The sequence below is a fragment of the Pelophylax lessonae genome (assembly GCF_965119305.1).
Source record: "Pelophylax lessonae genome assembly, chromosome: 3".
NCBI classification, from domain to species: Eukaryota; Metazoa; Chordata; class Amphibia; order Anura; family Ranidae; genus Pelophylax; species Pelophylax lessonae.
The window spans coordinates 479,861,652-479,885,833 of NC_138770.1; the positions used below are offsets into that span (position 1 = coordinate 479,861,652).

The following is a 24,182-nucleotide window of genomic DNA, read 5'->3' on the forward strand; positions in this document are numbered from 1 at the left end:
CTGGACTCAAATGAAGGTATAGAACCATCTCAAGGATGATCAGAAGAAATGGAAAGCACCTGAGTTAAATATATGAGTGTCACAGCAAAGGGTCTGAATACTTAGGACCATGTGATATTTCAGTTTTTCTTTTTTGATAAATCTGCAACAATGTCAACAATTCTGTGTTTTTCTGTCAGTATGGGGTGCTATGTGTACATTCACAAGGAAGAAGAATGAACTTAAATGATTTTAGCAAATGGCTGCAATATAACAAAGAGTGAAAAATTTAAGGGGGTCTGAATACTTTCCGTACCCACTGTATAAAAAAGGGGATTCACTCCAGAAATAAAGAGATTATTCTCCCACTTCACAAGACTCTGGTCCGATCACATCTGGAGTATGCTGTCCAGTTCTGCGCACCGGTCCTCAGAAAGGATGTGCTGGAACTGGAGAGAGTCCAGAGAAGGGCAAAAAAAATAATTAGGGGAATGGAGGATCTAAGCTATGAGGAAAGACTGCAAGCATTGAACTTATTATTTCTGGAGAAGAGACGCTTGAGAGGGGATATATCAATGTCCAAATACTGTACTGGTGACCCTAGCAAAAGGAACAAACTTTTCAGAGAAAGGGAATACAATAAGACACGTGGCCACTCACTAAAACTAGAGGGAAAATGGTTTAACCTTAAAATACGTACGAGGGTTCTTTATTGTCAGAGCAGTGGGGATGTGGAATTCTCTTCCACAAGCACTGGTATCAGCGGGGAGTATCGATAGTTTCAATGTACGGTTAACATCAAACACACACACACACATCATAGGTAGTTTATATAGTTTCAAAAAAAATTATAGTTTCAAAAAATTATTAGACTGGCACCTTAAAGACCACAACATAAAGGGGTATACAATGTGCGGTTAACATCAAACACACACACACATCATAGGTTGAACTGGATGGACTGATATCTTTTTTCGACCTCACCAACTATGTAACTATGTAACATTTAGTGTTCAGGGTTACTAAATAGTTTTAGGAAATATACTTGTAAGTGGAATATATGTATAAATAGTCTGATGTAGTTAAACTGGAGATACATATGTACCCACCTCCCTCTAATCTGCTTAACTCTACAACTAGGCAGGAGAGTGGAGTAGGAGTGCAAGAAATGGCTATTAAATGCTGGACTTTTATGGATGGCGTGGTTCTCAGTTTTTACTCCATTTAAAAAAAAACTGTGGTACAAAATTATACATGAGTAAATGCAGGTGAACTCATTATGTTGACATTTGAATAATATCTATTCAGAAAGTAGGCACAGACTCAATATCCATTCATGAGAAATGGATGTATATCTGTACATTTGATAAGCCTCTATACTAATTGCTCAGTATCAATGGTAACCAGCTCATTATTAATTTTGATATTATCTTTGTTTTTGCCACTAGAGTCTTTTTGGGCAGGGAAATCCCCTTCACACAGTTTTCCTGGGAAACGGTTTACCCAATAGATGACTTCCTCAAGTAAAAAGTGTAAAATTTAAGATTTCCCATTGTTTTCTGTTGCAGTGAGACTTGGCAGCAGGACAAATAGAGAGATACTCTCCCCAGAACTATTCAGTTCAGCTGTATACCTCACATATTGTATTTTCATTTTTTATTTTCTTTTATTACAAAACCAAAAAAATAAGACTCACCTGTGTACACACCCAAAAGAGTATAAATTAAGTATATTGCTGGCTGTTGGGAACGTGTTGTATTCATTTTGCTGTCATCCAAATTTGGACAGTCATTTGCCCCACAGTATGTATAGTTTGATAAGCTTAAATCAAACCCTACATGAAAAAACAAAAAATAAAAATGAATGAAACAAAATATTCAAATAAAAAGCCGAACAGATACTCAGTATAGAGAATATATTAACTGGACTTAAAGAAAAAGTCCTGACAAAAATAACAATAAAAATTAACAGTCCATTAACCTCCCTAGTGGTATTCCTGAGTGTGGCTTGGGGTTGATTTTCAGTACCAAAAGCGGTAACCCCAAACCACACCCAGAATCTTACTCACCTTCCCTGCGATCTCCCGCTGTCCTCCCCCTGCCGTCCTCCAACCTTCCTCCCGCTGTCCTCTTGCTCTGTGCTCAGCAGATGCCGGCAACTGCCTTCCGATTCCCTTCCCTGCGAGCGAGCGTTATGACACAGGGGGGTGGAACCGGCGGCAAATTCAAACATGTAAATACTATTCAAACAAAAATTACATGATACCAAGTTGTGATCCTAACGGATTACACTGTATCATGCAATTTTACCACAAGATTGCACCTGGTGACTTTTGTCCTGCTTGTGTCCTGCTTGTGCTTTTCCAGTTCTTTGTGCCTGGAAAATTGAGAACGACCATGGTGTCCAAAAAACTTTTTTTTTTTGCGCAGATGCACTTTTAGATTCACTGGAAAACAGCGACAGCAAAACTGAGTTACTTGAAGAACTGAGCAATAGCGATTCATTGGAAAATTTGTCATCAGGTACGGAAAGTGACGACAGCGACGATTCTGATGTCTCTTTCTGGCACATAGCTTGTGGAATTTGGGAAGTATATGAAATGATTCTTCAGAATTTCCAATTTCTACGTGCCAGAAAGAAACATCAGAATCGTCGCTGTCGTCACTTTCCGTACCTAATGACAAATTTTCCCACGAATCACAATTGCTCAGTTCTTCAAGTAACTCAGTTTTCGCTGTCGCTGTTTTCCAGTTGCACCAAAAAAAAAAAGCTTTTTGGATGCCATGGTTGTTCGCTTTTTTCCAGGCACAAAGAACTCTCTGCGACTGACTGACCGTGCTCTGTGACTGACCGTGCTCTGCCACTGACAGTGCTCTGCCACTGACTGTGCTCTGTGACTGGCTGCGACTGACTGTGCCCTGCGACTGACTTTGCTCTGCGACTGACTGTGCCCTGCGACTGACTTTGCTCTGCGACTGACTGTGCCCTGCGACTGACTTTGCTCTGCGACTGACTGTGCCCTGCGACTGACTGTGCCCTGCGACTGACTGTGCCCTGCGACTGAGTACCTGGGAGGACTGGTAAGTATCTTAGCGACTGGTGAGTATCTTAGCGACTGGTGAGTACCCCAGGTTAAGTACCAGGGGAGATAGAGGTAGTGTAGGTGAGGAATAGCAGGTCGTTACTAATTATCCTCATAGAGTAGAGGGTAATATTGTCCGACAGTATTGGGGATGACACTCAGTGCACTTCTTGCTCCACGTATGCGTTCCTTGATGAACCAATTGAGGGCGAATACTGCTGTGCAAGATGAGTGCGACTTGTTTCTCTGGAAGCCCAGATCCTGGATCTAGAAAACATAGTGGCAACACTGCGAAGCATCAACAACCTGGAAAGGAGCTTGGACATTACCCATCAGGCGCTGGCAGGGGCCAGCATAGAGGTGGGAGGAGTAGAGGAGATGCAGGCATCAGAGGTAGGCAGTTGGGTGACCGTTAGGAAGGGTAGAGGGAAGAGTGCCAGGGTGGCCAGTCCTGAATTGGTACACCCTAACAAATTTGCCAAGTTGCAGGATGAGGGGGATATCAGCTCAGGGGTGGCAGTGCTGGAGCAGGCGCCCTCCCCCAAGTGCCAGGGGAGTGGCGGCTCCAGGAAGAAGGGGGGCCGAGATTCAGGAAAGGATAGACAGGTTGTGGTAGTGGGGGACTCAATCATCAAGATGACAGAGAGGGCAATCTGTCGAAAAAGATTGTGGTAGCCGGACAGTATGTTGTTTACCGGGCGCTCAAGTTCGGCACATCGCGGATCGGGTAGACAGATTATTGGGCAGGGCTGGGGATGACCCAGCGGTCATGGTGCATGTGGGCATTAATGACCAAGTAAGAGGAAGGTGGAGGATCTTAAAGAACGATTTCAGGGACTTAGGGAATAGATTGAGGAATAGAACCTCCAAGGTGGTTTTCTCTGAAATACTGCCGGTACCTGGAGCCACACAGAAGAGGCAGAAGGAGATTGGGGAACTTAACAAGTGGCTGAGGAATTGGTGTAGGAAGGAGGGGTTTTGGTTCCTGGAGAACTGGGCTGACTTCTCAGTCGGATACTGGCTCTTTAGTAGGGATGGGCTGCACCTTAATGGGGATGGGGAGAAAGATGGCCACTGAGTTGGAGGGGCTTTTAAACTAGGAGACGGGGGAGGGCTCAGAAGTAGAGTCAGTCAGGAGGGAGCAAAGGACAGAAGGCAGTATTAGAGTCAGCAGCGACAGTAGTTCCATAACGTCAATTGGGGGGTCTTTGAGGGAAAACCTCAGACCAAACAGGAATAAAAATAATCACCATTCACTGCGAGTGCCGGAAGCTGCGAGTGAACCGAGTACAGCGCAGCTAGGGGAGCTGTGTGTGTGGAGGAGGAGCAGAGGAGGAGCCGTGAGCCGCACGTGCAGGGAAGCCGCACTAGGAAGCAAGGGGCCGGGTGCAGGAGCCTCGGAGGGTGACCGGGGAGCCTTGGAGGGTGACCGGGGAGTGACCGAGGAGTGACCAAGTGACCGGGGGGACAGAGCAGCGGCGGCGGAGACAAGGACCTGACAGGACCTGACCGAGACCGGGGACGTAAGTAGGAAACAGCTGATCAGCTGGTAGGGGGGAGGGCTGGTGGGGGACCACAAGTACAAAACTACAAGCAATACAGGTTACTAAGGGGCTACTATAGACTAAGAGGGGTAGCTGTGGATCGATCTGCACTGAGCTGATCTATCTGCTCTGCTCACTCTAAAACTGCTCTGCGACTGACTGACTGCTCTGCGACTGTGCTCTGCGACTGACCGACAGTGCTCTGCGACTGACCGACAGTGCTCTGCGACTGACCGACAATGCTCTGCGACTGACCGACCATGCTCTGCGACTGACCGACACTGCTCTTCGACTGACTGACTGTGCTCTGCGACTGACCGACAGTGCTCTGCGACTGACCGACAGTGCTCTGAATGACTGACCGTGCTCTGCGACTGACTGTGACTGACTGACTGTGCTCTGCGATGGACTGGCTGCTCTGCGATGGACTGACTGCTCTGCAACGGACTCACTGACTGCTCTGTGACCGACCTACTGTGCTCTGCGACCGACCGACCGACTGTGCTCTGCAACTGACCAACTGTGCTCTGCAACTGACCTATTGTGCTCTGCAACTGACCAACTGTGCTCTGCGACTGACTGACTGACTGGCTCAGTGACTGACTGACAGTGCTCAGTGACTGACTGTGCTCTGCGACTGAGTATCTGCGACCCTTGCCCGACTGTGCCCCTTAAATGACTGTGCCCCTCGACTGACTGTGCCCCTCGACTGACTGTGCCCCTCGACTGACTGTGCCCCTCGACTGACTGACTGTGTTCTGCGACTGAGTACGCGGGAGGTCTGGTAAGTATCTTAGCGACTGGTGAGTATCTTAGCGACTGGTGAGTACCCCAGGTTTAGTACCAGATAGGGATGAGTATGGAGTTAGAATCCGTGTGGGTAGAACTCCATAGGAAAGAAGAAAAGTAATTGTGGGGGTTTGCTATAGACCACCCAACTAAAGGGAGGAGGTAGAGCTGGAATTTATATCACTGTTGGGTAAAGTGGCAAAACTGGGATCAGTCATCATATTGGGGGACTTCAATTATCCCGACATTGACTGGGAAGAGGGGACTACCCACTCACAGAACACCTGTCTATTCATGGAAACCTTACAGGACAACTACATGTCTCAGTTGGTGGATTCTCCTACTAGAGAAAATGCAGTCCTGGATCTATTGATCACTAATGACCCAGGACAACCTGGGCTCTAGCAATCACAGGATGATCACATTTAGTGTAAATAACAATATAACAAGGCAAGTGGGAAACATAAGAACCCTAAACTTCAGAAGGGCAAACTTTCCCAAATTGTGCTCAATGATGGAAAGGGTAAACTGGGACCAAACCCTGGGAACACTGACCACGGAGGAAAAATGGGAATGCTTTAGGAACATATTAAACAAATGCATCTCGCAGTGCATTCCATTGGGAAATAAATGTAAAAGAGACAAAGCCAAACCTGGCTGGCTAAACCGTAATGTTAAAAAACGTATTAGGGGAAAAAAATGCCCTTCAAGAAATATAAATCAGAGGGCACAGTATCGGCTTTCGAGCAATACAAGGAGGCAAATAAGAAAAGTAAATACGAAATCAAAATGGCTAAAATCAAATTTGAGAGACAAATAGCGGAGGATAGCAAAAAGAACCCAAAGAAATTCTTTAAATATATCAACAGCAAAAAAACTAGGGCAGAGCATATTGCACACATAACTAACAATGATGGGAGGATGGTTACAGAGGACAAGCAACCGTGCTGAACACTTTTTTCTTGTCAGTCTTTACACAGGAAAAGGAGGGGTACACTGATCACGACTATATGGTTAGTAGTAATACACAGGACTTGCCGCTATGGCTAACAGAGGGTGAAATCAGGGAAAGGCTGAATAAAATTAAGACAAATATATCACCAGGCCCGGATGGCGTACATCCGAGAGTACTCAAAGAACTTAGTAAGATTATATCTAGACCACTGTTCCTGATCTTTGCTGACAGTATTATGACAGGAAATGTACCAGGGGATTGGAGGATGGGATTGGCTAAAGTGATACCGTTATTCAAAAAAGGGCAGAGGCATGGAAATTATAGGCCTGTCAGTCTGACATCAATAGTATGTAAACTTCTGGAGGGGATGATAAGGGACTATATCCTAGAGTTTGCTAAAGACAACAACATCAGCAGTAATCAGCACGGGTTTACAAATGGGCGTTCTTGTCAAAGCAATCTCTTTGCATTCTACGAGGAGGTGAGCTGTGAGCTAGATAGGGGCAGACCAGTGGATGTGGTGTACCTGGATTTCGCATAATTTGTGCTTAATTTATAAAATAATGTCTGCAGGCATCGACTGCAAGGTTTGCTCTTGGATACGGAACTGGCTAAAAGGGCGTGTCCAAAGGGTGGTAATAAATAGCACATACTCAGACTGGTCTGAGGTGGTAAGCGGGGTCCCCCAAGGCTCAGTCCTGGGACCAACCTTGTTCAATTTATTCATAAACAGCATTGAGAACGGGATCAGTAGTTCTATATCAGTTTTTGCAGATGACACAAAATTGGGCAGGGCAATAACTGCACAACATGAAGCAGATATCCTACAGAATGACCTGGACAAAATAATAGAGTGGGCAACGACATGGCAAATGAGGTTTAATGTGGAGAAGTGTATGGTTTTGCACTTGGGGCCTAAAAACATAAAAGCACAATACACTTTAAGGGGGAACCTTTGGGGAAATCAAAAATGGAGAAAGATCTGGGAGTCTTGGTAGAGGATAGACTAGGCAATAGCATGCAATGTCAAGCGGCAGCTGCCAAAGCCGGCAGAATATTAGCATGCATAAAGAAAGGGATGTATTCCAGAGATAAAACTATAATCCTTCCACTTTAAAAAACTCTGGTCCGACCACATCTGGAGTATTCTGTCCAGTTCTGGTCGCCAGTCCTCAGGAGGGATGTGTTGGAGCTGGAGAGAGTCCAGAGAAGGGCAACTAAACTAATTAGGGGATTGGAGGACCTTAATTATGAAGAGAGTCTGCAATCGCTTGTTTTATTCTCCCTGGAGAAGAGACGCCTGAGAGGGGACATGATAGCAATTTATAAATATCTCAATGTTGATCTCAGCATAGAAAAAAAGCTATTCAGTCGAAAGGATTGCATGAGGACTCGAGGGCATACAATGTGATTAGAGGAGAAGCCTTTTAACCTCAGGCAATGTGGGGGGTTCTTTACTGTTAGGGCTACAAGATTGTTGAATTCTCTACCACAAGAGGTGGTTTCTGTGGGAAGTATGGTGGCTTTCAAAAGACTCTTAGACGTACATCTCAAGGATCAGAACATTCAGGGATATGAGAGATGATTGCGGCCACACACACCTACACAGGTTGAACTGGCTGGACTATTGTCTTTTTTCAACCTCACCTACTATGTAACTATGTAACTGGAAAAGCACAGACAGGGCACTGGAAAAGTCACCAGTGTAAACTGTTAGGATCACAACTTGGTATCATGTCTAGAGTTGAGCGGACACTTGGCTGTCTGTGTTCGGCGGGTTTGGCCGAACTTGAAAAAGAAGTCGGGGTCCTTGTCCCGGACTTTTTCCGAACTTTACCCGGACACCGAACCCCATTGAAGTCAATGGGGACCCGAACTTTCAGGCACTAAAATGGCTCTAAAACACCAATGGAAAGGGCTAAAGTGCTGCAAATGGCAGTAAAACATAGTTAAGAGCATGGCAAGTGCTCTGCAAACAAATGTGGATAGGGAAATAACTTAAAACAACAAAAAAAAAACAGAAAAATAAACCCATATGGAGTAGGAGGGAGGTTGAGGTGGCGGTGGATGTGGCGGTGTAGGTGGAAGCGGCGGTGGAGGGGGACGAGGTAGCCAAAACTGCTTTTTTTCAGTCATTTTAAATTAGGGTACACCCCAAAAGAGTGAGAAAGATCAAAAATATAACAATGGCTGGGTAAGGTCGGTATCCATCTCTATTCTGCAAAAGGTACGGAAAAGTCCTGTGGGATCCATGCCTGGTTCATTTTAATGAACGTGAGCTTGTCCACATTGTCTCTGGACAGGCGGCTGCGATTGTCTGTGATAACGCCCCCAGCCATGCTAAATACACGTTCAGATAATACACTGGCTGCTGTCACATACACACCCCCCATCTTTTCCCTTTCCCCCCCTTTTTTCCTACCTTTTCGTCTGCCACCCAGCCGTCCCTTTCTTCCAATATCCACCAACTATCCTAGGTGGTCTTGGTCTGCCCCCCATCGAGCACAGCTCCCGGTGGATGGTGCGACGCATTGCATTGTGAGGAGAGGTTACCCAATCATCTGGGGTCCTGAGGAAGCGTAATGCGAAACGCGTTGACCCTACCAGATCCGTACACCAGCTGTAACTCTCACTAATCAATTATATACAATGCTTGCATACTTTCCTTGAATCCACATGGAAATCTTTATCTTATTTATATGTTGTTAACTGTTTTCTTTTAAATTTTCAATAAAATGTAATAATTTTAAACTATTAATTGTGCTTACTCAGTCTGTGCCTCTAAAGTCCGCCACCATATGACTGGGCAACCTAGGTTGCACCACTCATTTTCTTTTTTCTCTGTAACTATTAGGATTATGGCACACAAGGGGCAGCTCCTATTCCTTATCTAGTATAGAAGTGGGATAGTTAAGCTGACAACGGCGTCATCGGCACTGGCCATGTTGGTGGAGTACTCAAAACAGCGCAACAAGGCACACAGGTCTCACATGGAGGCCCAGTTGTTGGTCGTGAAGTGGTGCTGTTCCGCAGAGCGACTCACGCGTGCGTGCTGCAGCTGTAACTTCACTATGGCCTGTTGCTGCTCACACAGTCTTTCCAGCATGTGCAAGGTGGAGTTCCACCTTGTGGGCACGTCACATATGAGGCGGTGAGTGGGAAGGCCGAAGTTATGCTGCAGCACTGACAGGCGAGCAGCAGCAGGGTGAGAACGCCGAAAGTGCTCACAGACGGCCCGCACTTTCTGCAGCAGCTCTGACATATCAGGGTAATTTCTAAGGAACCTCTGCACCACCAAATTCAGCACATGCGCCAGGCAAGGGATGTGCGTCAAACCGGCAAGGCCCAGAGCTGCTATGAGATTTCGCCCGTTATCGCACACCACCAGGCCGGGCTTGAGGCTCACTGGCAGCAACCACTCATTTGTCTGCTGTTCCATGCTCCTCCACAACTCCTGTGCGGTGTGTGGTTTTTCCCCCAAACAGGCAAGTTTTAAAACTGCCTGCTGTCATTTGCCCCTGGCTGTGCTGAAGTTGGTGGTGAAGGTGTTACGCTGACCGGATGAGGAGGCGGTAGAGGATGAGGAAGCGGAGTAGGAGGAGTTAGGAACAGGAGGCAAACTGAAGCGCCCTGCAATCCTCGGTGGTGGAAGGACATGCGCCAAATTGCTATCCGCCTCAGGCCCATCCGCCACTGCATTTACCCAGTGTGCCATTAGGGAGATATAATGCCCCTGACCGTGCTTACTGGTCCACGTATCGGTAGTTAGGTGGACCTTGGCACAGATGGTGTTGCGCAGTGCACACCTGATTTTTTCCCCCACTTGGTTGTGCAGGGAAGGGATGGCTTGCCTGGAAAAGTAGTGGCGGCTGGGCACGACGTACTGTGGGACAGCCACCAACATAAGGCTTTTAAAACTGTGCGTCTCCACCAGACGGAATGACAGCATTTCAAAGGCCAAGCATTTTGAAATGCTGGCATTCAGGGCCAGGGATTGCGGGTGGGTAGGGGGGTACTTCCTCTTCCTCTGAAGTGTTTGGGACATGGAAAGCTGAACGCTTCCATGGGACATTGTGGAGATGGTTGGTGACCCAGGTGGTGGTGTTGCTGACAGATCGTCTGTTTGCGGGATGGCAGGTGCCGGTATCACTACAGAGGTGGATGAAGAGGCCGAGACTACAGCAGAAGAGGAAGCAGGAGGAGCCAGAGACCTTTCTTGGTTTTGAAGGTGTCTACTCCACTGCAGCTCGTGCTTTGCACTTAGATGCCTGATCATGCAGGTTGTGCTCAGGTTGAGAAGGTTAACGCATCGTTTCAGGCTCTGATTGCACAGGGTGCAAACCACTCGTGTCCTGTCATCAGCACATTTTCTGAAGAACTTCCACGCTAGAGAACTCCTTTGAGCTGGCTTTGGTGCGCTCGGTCCCTTGCTGCATTGGGCAGTAGCAGGCATAGTGTCTAGGGCACGGCCGCTTCGCTTCTGTACCCTGCTCCCTCTTCTGCTGTGCTGGTGGCTCTGTGCGACCACCGCCTCTTCCTCCAAACTATTCAGGTCACCTGCATGACCTTCATTCCATGTGGGGTCGAGGACCTCATCGTCCTCCACATCATCTTCCACCCAGTCTTCACCCCTGCCCTCCTTGTCGGTCTCCACAATTCTTAGTGCCGCAGCAGTTGGCACCTGCGTTTCGTCATCATCGGAGACGTGCTGCGATGGTCCTTCCATGTACTCCTCTTGAGAAATAAGTGGTTGGGCATTGCTGCACTCAATCTCTTCCACTTCTGGGGCCAGGCTAGGTGGATGGCTCTGGGAAACCCTGCTGACAGAGTCATCAAAAAGAAGAAGAGACTGCTGCATGACTTGGGGCTCAGACTGCTTGCCTGATTTGCAATGGGGTGAGGTGAAAGACGGTTGGACATCGGCTGCAGGTGCCAACTCTGACCTTTCTGCAGTAGACTGGGTGGGAGACAATGTGAAGGAACTGGAGGCACTGTCAGCAGCAAACCAATCTATCACCTCTACTTGTTCTGGCCTCAACACGTTTAGAGGCGCATGATGCCCTACCAAATACTGCTGCAGGTTCTGTCGCCTACTCACACTTGAGGAAGGTGTTTCACTTGTGCGTGTAGCTGGCACAGATCGACCACGTCCTCTCCTTGCAACAGGAGCTCTACCAGCAGCACCACGACCCAGGCCACGGCCCCTATTTAACGGTCTCCTCATATTTCTGTAATTTATGATCTTGCCCTAGAAAGGTGTTTATTGAATAGCGGAACAAAACAACAACAGTATCGCACGGGTGTATCTCACAGTCAAATATGCAAACTATGCCGCAATTTAATTTTTTTTACCCCAAAAGGGTGTTTATTAAATAGCGGAATAGAAAAACAGTATACAAATACAACGGGTGTATCTCACAGTCAAATATGCAAATTATGCCGCAATTTAATTTTTAACACCCCAAAAGGGTGTATATTGAATAGCGGAATAGAAATTTTTTTTTAAACGGTGTATCTCACACGTACAGGCCCCGATTACAATTTTTTGTACCCTAAAGGGAGGATGAGGATAAGGATGAGGAAGACGAGTAGGAGGAGTTCGGAACAGGAGGCAAACTGAAGCGCCCTGCAATTCTCGGCGGAGGAAGGAGATGCGCCAAACAAATTTAAAAGGTGTATCTCACACGTACCGATACAGACCATGCCGTAATTTAATTTTTTACACTCCAAAAGGGTGTATATTGAATAGCGGAATAGGAAAAATTTTATAAAACGGTGTATCTCACACGTACAAACACAGACTAGGCCCCGATTACAATTTTTGTACCCTAAAGGCAGGATGAGGATGAGGAGTAGGAGGAGTTCGGAACAGGCAGGAGGCAAACTGAAGCACCCTGCAATCCTCGGCGGTGTAAGATGCACCCAAAAAATTGGAAAGGTGTATCTCACACGTACCGATACAGACTATGCCGCAGTTTAATTCTTTTTACCCCAAAGGGTGTAGATTGAATAGCGGAATAGAAAATATGATATCAAAAGGTGTATCTCACACGTACAGACCCAGACTAGGCCCCGATTACTATTTTTGTACCCTAAAGGCAGGATGAGGAGTAGGAGGAGATCGGAACAGGAGGCAAACTGAAGCACCCTGCAATCCTCGGCGGTGTAAGATGCGCCCCAAAAAATTTGGAAGGTGTATCTCACACGTACAGACCCAGAGTAGGCCCCGATTACTATTTTTTGTACCCTAAAGGCAGGATGAGCAGTAGGAGGAGTTCGGAACAGGAGGAAAACTGAAGCACCCTGCAATCCTCAGCGGTGTAAGATGCGCCCCAAAAAATTTGGAAGGTGTATCTCACACGTACCGATACAGACTATGCCACAATTTAATTCTTTTTACCCCAAAGGGTGTAGCTTGAACAGCGGAATAGAAAATATGATATCAAAAGGTGTATCTGACACGTACAAACCCAGACTAGGCCCCGATTACAATTTTTTGTACCCTAAAGGCAGGATGAGGGGTAGGAGGAGTTCGGAACAGGCAGGAGGCAAACTGAAGCACCCTGCAATCCTTGGCGGTGTAAGATGCGCCCAAAAAATTGGAAAGGTGTATCTCAAACGTACCGATACAGACTATGCCACACTTTAATTCTTTTTACCCCAATGGATGTAGATTGAATAGCAGAATAGAAAATATGATATCAAAAGGTGTATCTTACACGTACAGACCCAGACTAGGCCCCGATTACTATTTTTTGTACCCTAAAGGCAGGATGAGGAGTAGGAGGAGTTCGGAACAGGAGGCAAACTGAAGAACCCTGCAATCCTCAGTGGTGTAAGAAGCGCCCCAAAAAATTTGGAAGGTGTATCTCACACGTACCGATACAGACTATGCTGCAATTTAATTATTTTTACCCCAAAGGGTGTAGATTGAATAGCAGAATAGAAAATATGATATCAAAAGGTGTATCTGACACATACAAACCCAGACTAGGCCCCGATTACAATTTTTTGTACCCTAAAGGCAGGATGAGGGGTAGGAGGAGTTCGGAACAGGCAGGAGGCAAACTGAAGCACCCTGCAATCCTCGGCGGTGTAAGATGCACCCAAAAAATTGGAAAGGTGTATCTCACACGTACCGATACAGACTATGCCACAATTTAATTCTTTTTACCCCAAAGGGTGTAGATTGAATAGCGGAATAGAAAATATGATATCAAAAGGTGTATCTCACACGTACAGACCCAGACTAGGCCCCGATTACTATTTTTTGTACCCTAAAGGCAGGATGAGGAGTAGGAGGAGTTCGGAACAGGAGGCAAACTGAAGCACCCTGCAATCCTCGGCAGTGGAAAATGCGCCCCAAAAATTTGGAAGGTGTATCTCACACGTACCGATACAGACTATGCCGCAGTTTAATTCTTTTTACCCCAAAGGGTGTAGATTGAATAGCGGAATAGAAAATATGATACCAAAAGGTGTATCTCACACGTACAAACCCAGACTAGGCCCCCGATTACAATTTTTTGTACCCTAAAGGCAGGATGAGGATGAGGAGTAGGACGAGTTCGGAACAGGCAGGAGGCAAACTGAAGCACCCTGCAATCCTCGGCGGTGTAAGATGCGCCCAAAAAATTGGAAAGGTGTATCTCACACGTACCGATACAGACTATGCCGCAATTTAATTATTTTTACCCCAAAGGGTGTAGATTGAATAGCGGAATAGAAAAGATGATATCAAAAGGTGTATCTCACACGTACAGACCCAGTCTAGGCCCCGATTACTATTTTTTGTACCCTAAAGGCAGGATGAGGAGTAGGAGGAGTTCAGAACAGGAGGCAAACTGAAGCACCCTGCAATCCTCGGCGGTGGAAGATGCGCCCCAAAATTTTGGATGGTGTATCTCACACGTACCGATACAGACTATGCCGCAATTTAATTCTTTTTACCCCAAAGGGTGTAGATTGAATAGCGGAATAGAAAATATGATATCAAAAGGTGTATCTCACACGTACAGACCCAGACTAGGCCCCGATTACTATTTTTTGTACCCTAAAGGCAGGATGAGGAGTAGGAGGAGTTCGGAACAGGCAGGAGGCAAACTGAAGCACCCTGCAATCCTCGGCGGTGTAAGATGCGCCCAAAAAATTGGAAAGGTGTATCTCACACGTACCGATACAGACTATGCCGCAATTTAATTATTTTTACCCCAAAGGGTGTAGATTGAAAGCAGAATAGAAAATACGATATCAAAAGGTGTAACTCACACGTACAGACCCAGACTAGGCCCGATTACTATTTTTTGTACCCTAAAGGCAGGATGAGGATGAGGAAGAGGAGTAAAAGTAGGAGGAGTTCGGAACAGGAGGCAAACTGAAGCACCCTGCAATCCTCGGCGGTGGAAGATGCGCCCCAAAAATTTGGAAGGTGTATCTCACAGGTACCGATACAGACTATGCCGCAATTTAATTCTTTTTACCCCAAAGGGTGTAGATTGAATAGTGGAATAGAAAATATGATATAAAATTGGTGATTTTTCAATAGCACATGTGCTACAGTGTGCTACAGTGTCTTATGTTTTATGTCACGGTCAGCTCTGCAGCAGGCTATGAAGGGAAAAAAAAAGAAAATTCCCCTTTAAATTTGTAATTTTCAAATAGATTAGTACAGACTATGCCACAATTTAATTTTTTTTAACCCAAAAGGGTGTATATTGAATAGTGGAATAGAAAAAAGTGTATAAAATTGAAAATCACTCAATAGCACATGTGAACACAGCAGTGTCTTATGTCACGGTCATCTCAGAGTCAGCAGCAAGCAGGCTATGAAGGGGGGGGGGAATTCCCCTTTAACTTGTAGTAAAATATAGCTGATGAACGCTGCACACAACTGACTGATAAAAATTGATTTTTTTCTCCCTCCTCCTCCTCCTCCTCAGTGGGCTCAAGTGAGGGCAAAAAGATCGTTCACTGCACCACCCCCCACACAGCAAAATCGATGTAGACTGTCCCTGCCTAATCTCTCCAGCCTGTCCCTAAAATGCTCAAAAAGATCGTTCACTGCACCACCCCCCACACAGCAAAATCGATGTAGACTGTCCCTGCCTAACCTCTCCAGCCTGTCCCTAAAATGCTCAAAAAGATTGTTCACTGCACCACCCCCCACACAGCAAAATCAATGTAGACTGTCCCTGCCTAATCTCTGCAGCCTGTCCCTAAAATGCTCAAATAACTTTCCCTGCCTACACTCCGACCTGTCCCTGCATTCTTTTCGGACACAATTTTTCACTGTCTGTCCCTAATCAGCAGCCAGCACGTATGATGTGTGCTCTCTCCCTAATACTACAGCAGAATGACGCACCGCGCTGTGACTCGAACTTGTAAAGACATGGGTCACATGCTTCAGATGGCCAATCACAGCTACTAATACATTAGTAGGCATGGCTGGGATGGCTTAAGGCACACCAGTTAAACGCTTGTTGATTGGCTGTTGAAAGCCTGCCATTAAAAGCGCGCCATTACATACAAAACAGGAAATAAAATGACCGAACACGGATTTTAAACCCGAACATACAGTAAAGTTTTCGGGTCCGTGTTCGGGTAACAAAAATCCAATTATTCGGTACGAACCCGAATAATACAGTCCGTGTTCGCTCAACACTAATCATGTCATTTGGTTTATTTACATTTTTGAAATTGCCGTCGGTTCCACCCCCTGCGTCGCAACGCTCGCAGGGAAGGGAACTGGAAGACAGGTGTCGGCATCAGCCGAGCACACAGCGGGAGGATGGCTGGAGGATGGCGGGGGATCACAGGAGAAGGTGAGTTTTAAAATATAAAACAACAGATTTCCATGCAAAACAATGTACCGTTTTTAGCACAGGAATCCTGACATAATCAGACCACCAGGCAGGTTAAAAGATAAAATAAAAACAGGATTTTCTGCAATACTCACATTGAGTCTAGAGCTTTGATCTGTAGTATGCCTTTTCTGCCACTATATATATTCCCAGTCTGAAAGCCTACATCATTCAACTCATTTTATGTGTCTTGGTCTCGACCTCAGTCTGTGACTGGTCAGTAGGAATGAGCTTCAAGTTCGAGTCGAAGCTAAGTTCGACTCGAACATCGGTCGTTCGATCATTTGTCCAATGATGAACAAATGTGATTGGCCAAAGCATGCACCCTGACTTCATGCTTTGGCCAATCAAATGATCTCTGCCATGATTGGACTAAAGGCAGGCTGCCTTTTGCCAATCATGGCTCAGGGGCCAAGTACACACCCCACACAACATAAAGGCTGCCGCGCAGCCGCAATGTGTAGTGTCATTGTGTGGGCGATGAGACAGGGAGAGGCACGCGTGTAAGGCAGGGAGAGAGTAACTTTTTTTGAAGTTTGTCAGACAGTGCAGAGACATTGCTAGCAGTGTAGGGAGGGCCAGGAATGTGTGTCTAGCAGGGAGAGATTTCTTTCTTTACATCATGTAGCAGGATTCCCAGCCGTTTTGCTGGATATGGATATGGATCCACCAACGTTACCGTTAGCAAAAGCAGCACAATTAGGTATATTCTCCAAGTGTGAGCACTGAGACAAGAATCAGTCCAGTATCTTTGGGTTTTTTGGTTTTTTGAGAACTTGGGCAACCCTCCATGTGCACTTCAATCTTCATCCCACTCTCCCTGTCTCCTGCAGAGCTGACCTCAAACTTGGCTTGAGTTTTGAACAGCAGTTCTGGGCACAAAAATGGAGATTTGTTATGTTTTTTTGGCCATTGCCAGGGGCAACCGACCCAGTAACCCATGGCGAAATCCCCGGGCGAGCCCCCAAATATAGCAGGATTCCCAGCCATTTTGCTGGATATGGTTCCGCCCGGGTTACCGCTAGCAACAGCAGCACAATTAGGCATATTCTCCAAGTGTGAGCACTAAGACAAGAAACAGTCCAGTATCTTTGAGTTTTTTTAATTTATTGAGAACTTGGATGGGAGAAGGGATGAGTGGGATACTCTTCTGGCTGACAGGAGGAGAGACAGTCATCACCCTTCTGCTGGGACGCTGCTTCCTGCCAAAGACGCCCTGTCATGTGCCCCCCTCAGACTTATATACCCTCCCAGGATGCACTGTGGCAGATTCTGCCCTCTGGGGTAGATACAAGCCCTGGTGTGCTTTTGGCCAGGTTTCCTTCACTGTCCAATGAGAGCCCTCATTGGACACAGTGGGGAGACTCTCCAAACTCAACAGGTACACCTGGAAACACATGACAGCCAAGCTGAACAATTAGGCCTCCCTGATAAGCAGACAGGGCCTCCCTTATGGTTTTCCTAGCACCTACCTAGGAGGGTGCTACATCCACCCCCAGAAATATTGAGTCCCCATTGGCTCTGAGGTGGCTGCCTCCTAGAAAATTTTGCCAAAAAACAAGAGTAGGGATGGCCTTGTGGTTCGCGGCGAACTTTGCTCGTTCGCAGCCCACCAATTTTGCAAACATATAGCGTTGTTCGCAGCGGCCACATTAGTTTACATTGGGGAGAACTTTGACCCACGACACAGCCATCAGGTGGAACGGGACAGCCAATTAAAACATTTCAGCACATGGACATACCCCCTACTTTATAAATAGACCTGACCTGGCGGCCGTTTCACATTCTGCTTTTTGTCAGTGTAGGGAGAGGTTGGCTGTGTGCACCAGGGACAGATCGTCAGTGACACAAATCGCTCTGTTAAGGTCCACAAAAGTCCTTTTAAGGGCTGGTATTTGGTATAGGTGTACTGTCTCTTTTGTCAGTGTAGGGAGAGGTTTGCTGTGTGCACCAGGGACAGATCATCAGTGACACAAATCACCCCGTTAAGGTCCACAAAAGTCCTTTTAAGGACTGGTATTTGGTATAGGTGTACTATTCTTTGGTGTGCAGTGCACTATATAGAGGTGTAATACACTTATAATATACTTTCTAATATAGAAAGCATATTATAGTGGATTTGTATTGTGCACTGTGCAGCATTGTGACTGGTGTGTTGAGTGTTTATGCAGCAATACTACAAACAGTGACAAAAGCACTTTTAAAAAAGTATTATAAGTGGTGTGATAGACCAGTGGCGCCCCAATACCACATATTGAAGTGGGGTGTTATCTGAGTATACTTTTAGAAGTGTATTTGTGTCCTGCAACAATATTGCCTCTTTTGCTGCGTTAACTCTGCTACACACAGTGCCAAACTCACTTGCCAATTTTTTGTACAACTGGGGTGATAGACCAGTGGCCCGCCAATACCACATATTGAAGTGGGGTGTTATTTAACAGTGTATTTTAGTCCTGCAAAAATTTGGCCTCTTTTGCTGCGTTAACTGTGCTACACACAGTGACAACAGTTACTGACCAATTTTTTGTAGAACGGGTGTGATAAACCAGTGGCCCCCCAATACCACAGATTGAAGCGGGGTGTTATATACCTTGTTCCACATATACTGCGCTTCTCTAGAGATTTTTGTCACAGGGTTATTTAAAAAATGACAGGCAGAGGAAGAGGCATGCCCTTACGCAGGGGTGGTAGGGGTAGGGCAGGAGCAGTAGGCCGGAGCCAAAGTGTGAAGTTTTAGAAGGTGCATTCGATTACGTCAAAGGACGCACCAGACTTTGTTGAGTCGCTCACTCAGCCTTCCTCTTCTGCACCCTCCTCATCCTCTCTATCTTCACCTCTTCACTCTCTGCTGTGTGCACCCCCAAAGACACCACCACAAACACCACCACCATATACCCTTCGCTTGAGTCACTGGAATTATTTTCAGATCCATCACAAGACATTTGCGATGCGCAGCCATTGTTGGCATCAGATCAGGAAGAGGAGGTAGCAACAGCCGCCACTCAGCAGTCTGAGTAAACTAATATGGCCGCCCCGAACAACGCCATGTGTTCGCAAAATTGGCGGGCTGCGAACAAGCAAAATTTGCCGCGAACCGACCGCCGGGCGAACCGCAAGGCCATCCCTACTGGTCACAAACAGAGTCGCTAATGATTCTTACATGCCACTTCACTGACAGTGGATGGACAAAAAGGCAATTGGTGTTGTATTCAAAAGTGATGCAAGGATCCCACACTAGGGAGTACAGTAAAGAAATGTTTCTAGGCATGCTTGAAGAATGGGGAATAAACAAAGACAGAGTGATGCTTGTGCAACTTCGAGACAGTGGAGCAAAAATGCGGAAATGAAAGAGGCTTGCTGATATGTCAGACCTCTGTGTCATCATGGCAGACAACACCCTTCAACTTTCAAAGGATGGTCTGTCAATCCAAAGAGCTCCTCTTCAGTGGTGGAAAGAAAATGAGGCACGCTACAAAAGACTTGCTTCTCATGCTAGAAGATACCTCTTGTAGTGGAGTAGCAGTATGATCCACGATATCTCCACTGGTAGTCAGACACAGCATACAATAATCCTGGTAGCGTATAATATTCCCAACCCTCCAATAACCAGACGACACATAGTTTGGAGGTCAAACACTAGAATGCCTTGTTTATTGAAAACACAAGGGATCTACACTCTGCCAAACCCCTCCCTCTTCAAGACATTCCACACACAAAGCTGAACATCCCATAATAACCTTACTCTGCCAGACAGAAACAATAGGACAATAGAAGGCAGGTATTTAACAATAACAAACCCCCACCCATCTCCTGAGGGACACTGCTCAGACATATGATAGTCCGAAGTGAAAGAGTTCTCACTCTCTCCACACAAACCACACTACAAACACTTGGTTCTTAAAAGGTATACACATGCAATAAACATAATGCATACACGAAGGACAATATACAGTGGCTGTGTTTGCCACACCTCTCTCTCTCTCTGCTTCTCTGTCCTCCACTCCTCCTGAGTATGTTTATGAAGTGGCAGCATTGTATGAACATGACAGAAGACCTTTAACAGGTGACCATAGACATGCTAAAATGTTCTGCTTTCTGCATTATAATATTGTTCCACTGGCAGCTGGTCAATAGGGGGCACCCCCCCAAGGCTAGTCACTGGTAAAATCAGTATAAAGAAAAAAAAGTGTACCTTTTAATATGCCAGCGGGGCACCGGACACATTGCTGGCTATGGGAGGGGTGGGGGTTTTGGCATCACGTGCCTCTTTTCTTATATGGCGATTGGCACTCCCACTCACGATTACCGTCCTGTGATTGGTCCAGCCTGTACCAATCAGGATGTCCGACGACGTAGGGGGTGGTGCTTGGGCCGGGCATCACTCTCTCTGCTTCCTGCCGGGGGTAGGGGCGGACTGGCCATTAGAGTGCGGCTCTTTTGACTTTAGAAGAGGAGATGCCACTGCCAGGAGCTGGAGGACAGGAGAGAGAGGAGGGACACAGCCTGCAGTGTGGGACGGGCTGCAGCCTGCTTGAAGGTAAGCTGGGGTGAGCTAAATGAGATTGAGGAGAGGAGCTGTGCTCCCTCTAGCAGGGCCTCTTTCTCTGAGGCTGTGAGATGGATTCTCTGTGTGAGAAGTGTCACTGCTTCTGGAGGAAGGAAATGTTCTGAATTTCTCCCCAAATCTCTTCTACACCTCCCTACTCATAACCTGCCCACCAGTACACAGGCACAGTGTCCTCCTCTCCTGCATTCCCACCTAATTTGTCTGTGAGAATCTGAAGCACTACAAGTTACAGCATGCCAGGAGATGAGGGCAGCAGGAGTGTGTTAGATCAGGCTGATTTTGAGATGTGTGTATATACTGTGCATGTGTGTATATATACTGTGCATGTGTGTGTGTGTGTGTGTGTTATATTCTCTGTGTTGTGAGAGACACAGGACTCTGATCTGGAACAACGGATGTTTATTCAGGACTCACTGTACACTCCAGCATGCATTACAGGACAGCTCTGTATATCAATGCATCTCTTACATGTCTCTAAGATGGCCACTCTGCCCCTTGACCCTTGTCATCACTCCTGGGTGGAGCTAGCCTTAAAGTAACAGTACATGTGAAACCCTTCAGGTATAACACCTTCCATCCATCCCAAAAAAAAAACAAAAAAAAAAAAAAACGAGAACAGGCATAAAACAGGAACTAATAATTGTCCAATACAGTCCTCCAACTCAGGAGATTTACATGGCTTCTTCCGCGTCGGGATGTGAGAACAACTTCCAGGGACACTACGGGGAGAACATGGCAGCAGATCACTTTCGGCGGGCCAGTCAAAAGTCTCGTAAACCGCTCTTGCAGCTGAAACCGGTCAGGAGGGCGACAGCATCATTGAGGATGGGCACCCAGCGACTCGGGGCCGGAGGAAGCAGGGCTGGCTGGAATGGACAGCGGCAGGGCCAAGAGGGGATCCCTTAGCTCAGAGGGTGAACAGTCCTCTGGACCAGGGCTGGAGGGCTCTGTTGGAGCTGAGTTCAAAAGTTCAGAGTCCCCCCAAGCATCAGTCTCAATGCCTCCTGATCCGGTAGGAGCAGATCCTTGAGACACTGGAGGTGCAGCCGATGTCAGGGATTCGGGCAGCTGAGAATGAGGACGCAATTGGTCCGCATGCCGTCTGCAAATGGAACCATCTTCCAGGACAGGCTGGTGTAACGACAACTCTTGACTGGTGGAGAAGAGTCTGTTAATGTCCTTGTCAGACAGGACATGGCGTCCGCATTAGCATTGGCATCATAGCTGCGATACTGGATTTTGTAGCTATATGCTCCCAAGAATAGGGCATAGTGTTGAAGACGGGCCGCAGTCGTCTGGGAGATGCCTTTGTCAGGGCTAAAGATCTGAAGGAGTGGTTTATGATCAGTCAGTATGGTGAATTCCCTACCATACAGGTAAAGATGAAACTTCTTAATTGCCCATATGAGCGCTAGAGCCTCTTTGTCAATGTGAGAGTAGTTGCTTTCTGCTTTTGTCAAGGACCTGGAGGTGAATGCCACTGGTTTCTCTGACCCATCTGGTAAAACCTGAGATAGCACAGCCCCAAGACCATAGGATGAGGCATCACAAGCCAAGGTGAGAGGCCTTTGGAGGTCATAGTGCACAAGCATGCGTGACGCCAACAGCTTTCGCTTAGAAACTTCAAAAGCACGTTGGCATGCAGCCGACCAGTTCCATCTGGAGTGTTTCTCCAAAAGCTTGTTCAACGGAAACAAAGTGTGTGCTAGATCTGGCAGGAATTTGTGGTAATGGTTCAGCAAGCCCAGGTATGATCGCAGCTGTTGGACGTTGGCTGGGGCTGGAGCTTTTACTAAAGCATCAATTTTGGCTTCCGTGGTGTGTATACCCTCTGCATCCACAAGGTGGCCACAAAACTCCAATTTAGGTACCATGAATTGGCATTTCGCCAAGTTCACTTTTAGACCCTGCTCTTGGAGTCTCGTCAACACAAGCTCCACGTTACACTTGTGTTCCTGGTCCATCAGGCCCGTGATGAGCATGTCATCTAACAGGCACTGTGTGAAAGGAATGTCCGCCAAAATCTCATCCATTTTGCTTTGCCAAATGGCGGGGCGGAGGCTACACCAAACACCATCCGATTGTATTCATACAGTCCCTCGTGAGTGTTGATGTTTAGAAACTTGCGGGACGAAGGGTGGACCTCAAACTGTAAATAAGCTTGCCTGAGATCAAGCTTGGTGAACTTTTGACCTCCTGCAAGAGAGGCAAAAATGTCATGTGAAACCCTTCAGGTATAACAGTGTGTTATACCTGAAGGGTTTCACATGTACTGTCACTTTAAGGCTGGCTCCACCCAGGAGTGATGACAAGGGTCAAGGGGCAGAGTGGCCATCTTAGATACATGTAGAGATGTATTGATATACAGAGCTGTCCTGTAATGCTGTACAGAGAGTGCTGAATAAACATCCGTTGTTCCAGACCAGAGTCCTGTGTCTCTCACAACACGGAGAATATAACAGTGGCGACGAGGATGGGATTTACAAGGTTACTATCCGTGTGAGAAAGGAAAAGAAGAAAAAAACCAAACTCTGGATTGTCACCTGGATACAAACACCCACAGAGCCCAGCAGGAAAATGTCATTGATCGGGACATTAAGTGAATTTGATGGAGAACAGACAACGTGGAGCTCCTGGATTGAGAGACTGGAACAATATTTTGCTGCAAATGCCATTCCAGCCGACAGGCAAGTAGCAGTATTTCTGACAGTGGTTGGTGCTAGGACATATGAAACTCTTAGGGATCTCCTTTTCCCTGAAAAACCAGCAACTAAGACTTTGGCAGAGCTCCTGACACTGTTAGGGAATCACTTCCAGCCTAAACCACTAGAGATTTCAGAAAGATTCTGGTTCTATCAGCGTCAGCAGCATCCGGGTGAAGATATTAAGGCTTATGTGCTCGCCCTTCGCAGACTAGCCTCAACCTGTTCTTTTGGGGAGTATTTACCAACTGCACTGAGGGATAAGTTTGTCATGGGACTAAATAGTGAGTCTAGCCAAAAGAGACTGTTAACAGAGAAAGACCTTACCCTTACAAAGGCAATTGAGATAGCTTCAGTGATGGAAATGGCTGTGAAAGATACAGAGGTATTGAACCCCCAGAGCAGAAGGGAAGAGGATAAAGAGGAAGTTTTCAGAACCGCAGTCAAGCCAACAGCAGCAAACTATAGACCCTCACCAACCCGGAAGTCAGCTTGCTACCGTTGTAGGAATACAGACCATGATCACAAAGTCTGCTGGTTTAAGGATCAGCTCTGTCATAATTGTGGTAAGGCAGGCCATCTGAAACGAGTCTGCCGTAGTAAGAAGGTGCGAAATACACAACCTCTGAACACCAGGACAAAGGCATATATGGTGGGAAGATATACATCGTCATCGGAACCAGAGGATGAGGAAGTGCTTCACA

At 46.6% G+C, this 24,182-nt stretch overlaps 1 protein-coding gene across 1 annotated transcript in view; it reads right to left on the reverse strand.

Annotated features, from left to right (window-relative positions):
* LOC309549438 (protein unc-93 homolog A-like) overlaps positions 1 to 24,182 on the reverse strand; it is a 911,642-nt gene that overhangs the window by 593,793 nt on the left and 293,667 nt on the right. Inside the window, exon 4 of the mRNA XM_082249731.1 lies at positions 1,676 to 1,813. Within this exon, the coding sequence (XP_082105857.1) occupies positions 1,676 to 1,813 (138 nt within the window). The remainder of the gene's footprint in view (positions 1 to 1,675; positions 1,814 to 24,182) is intronic.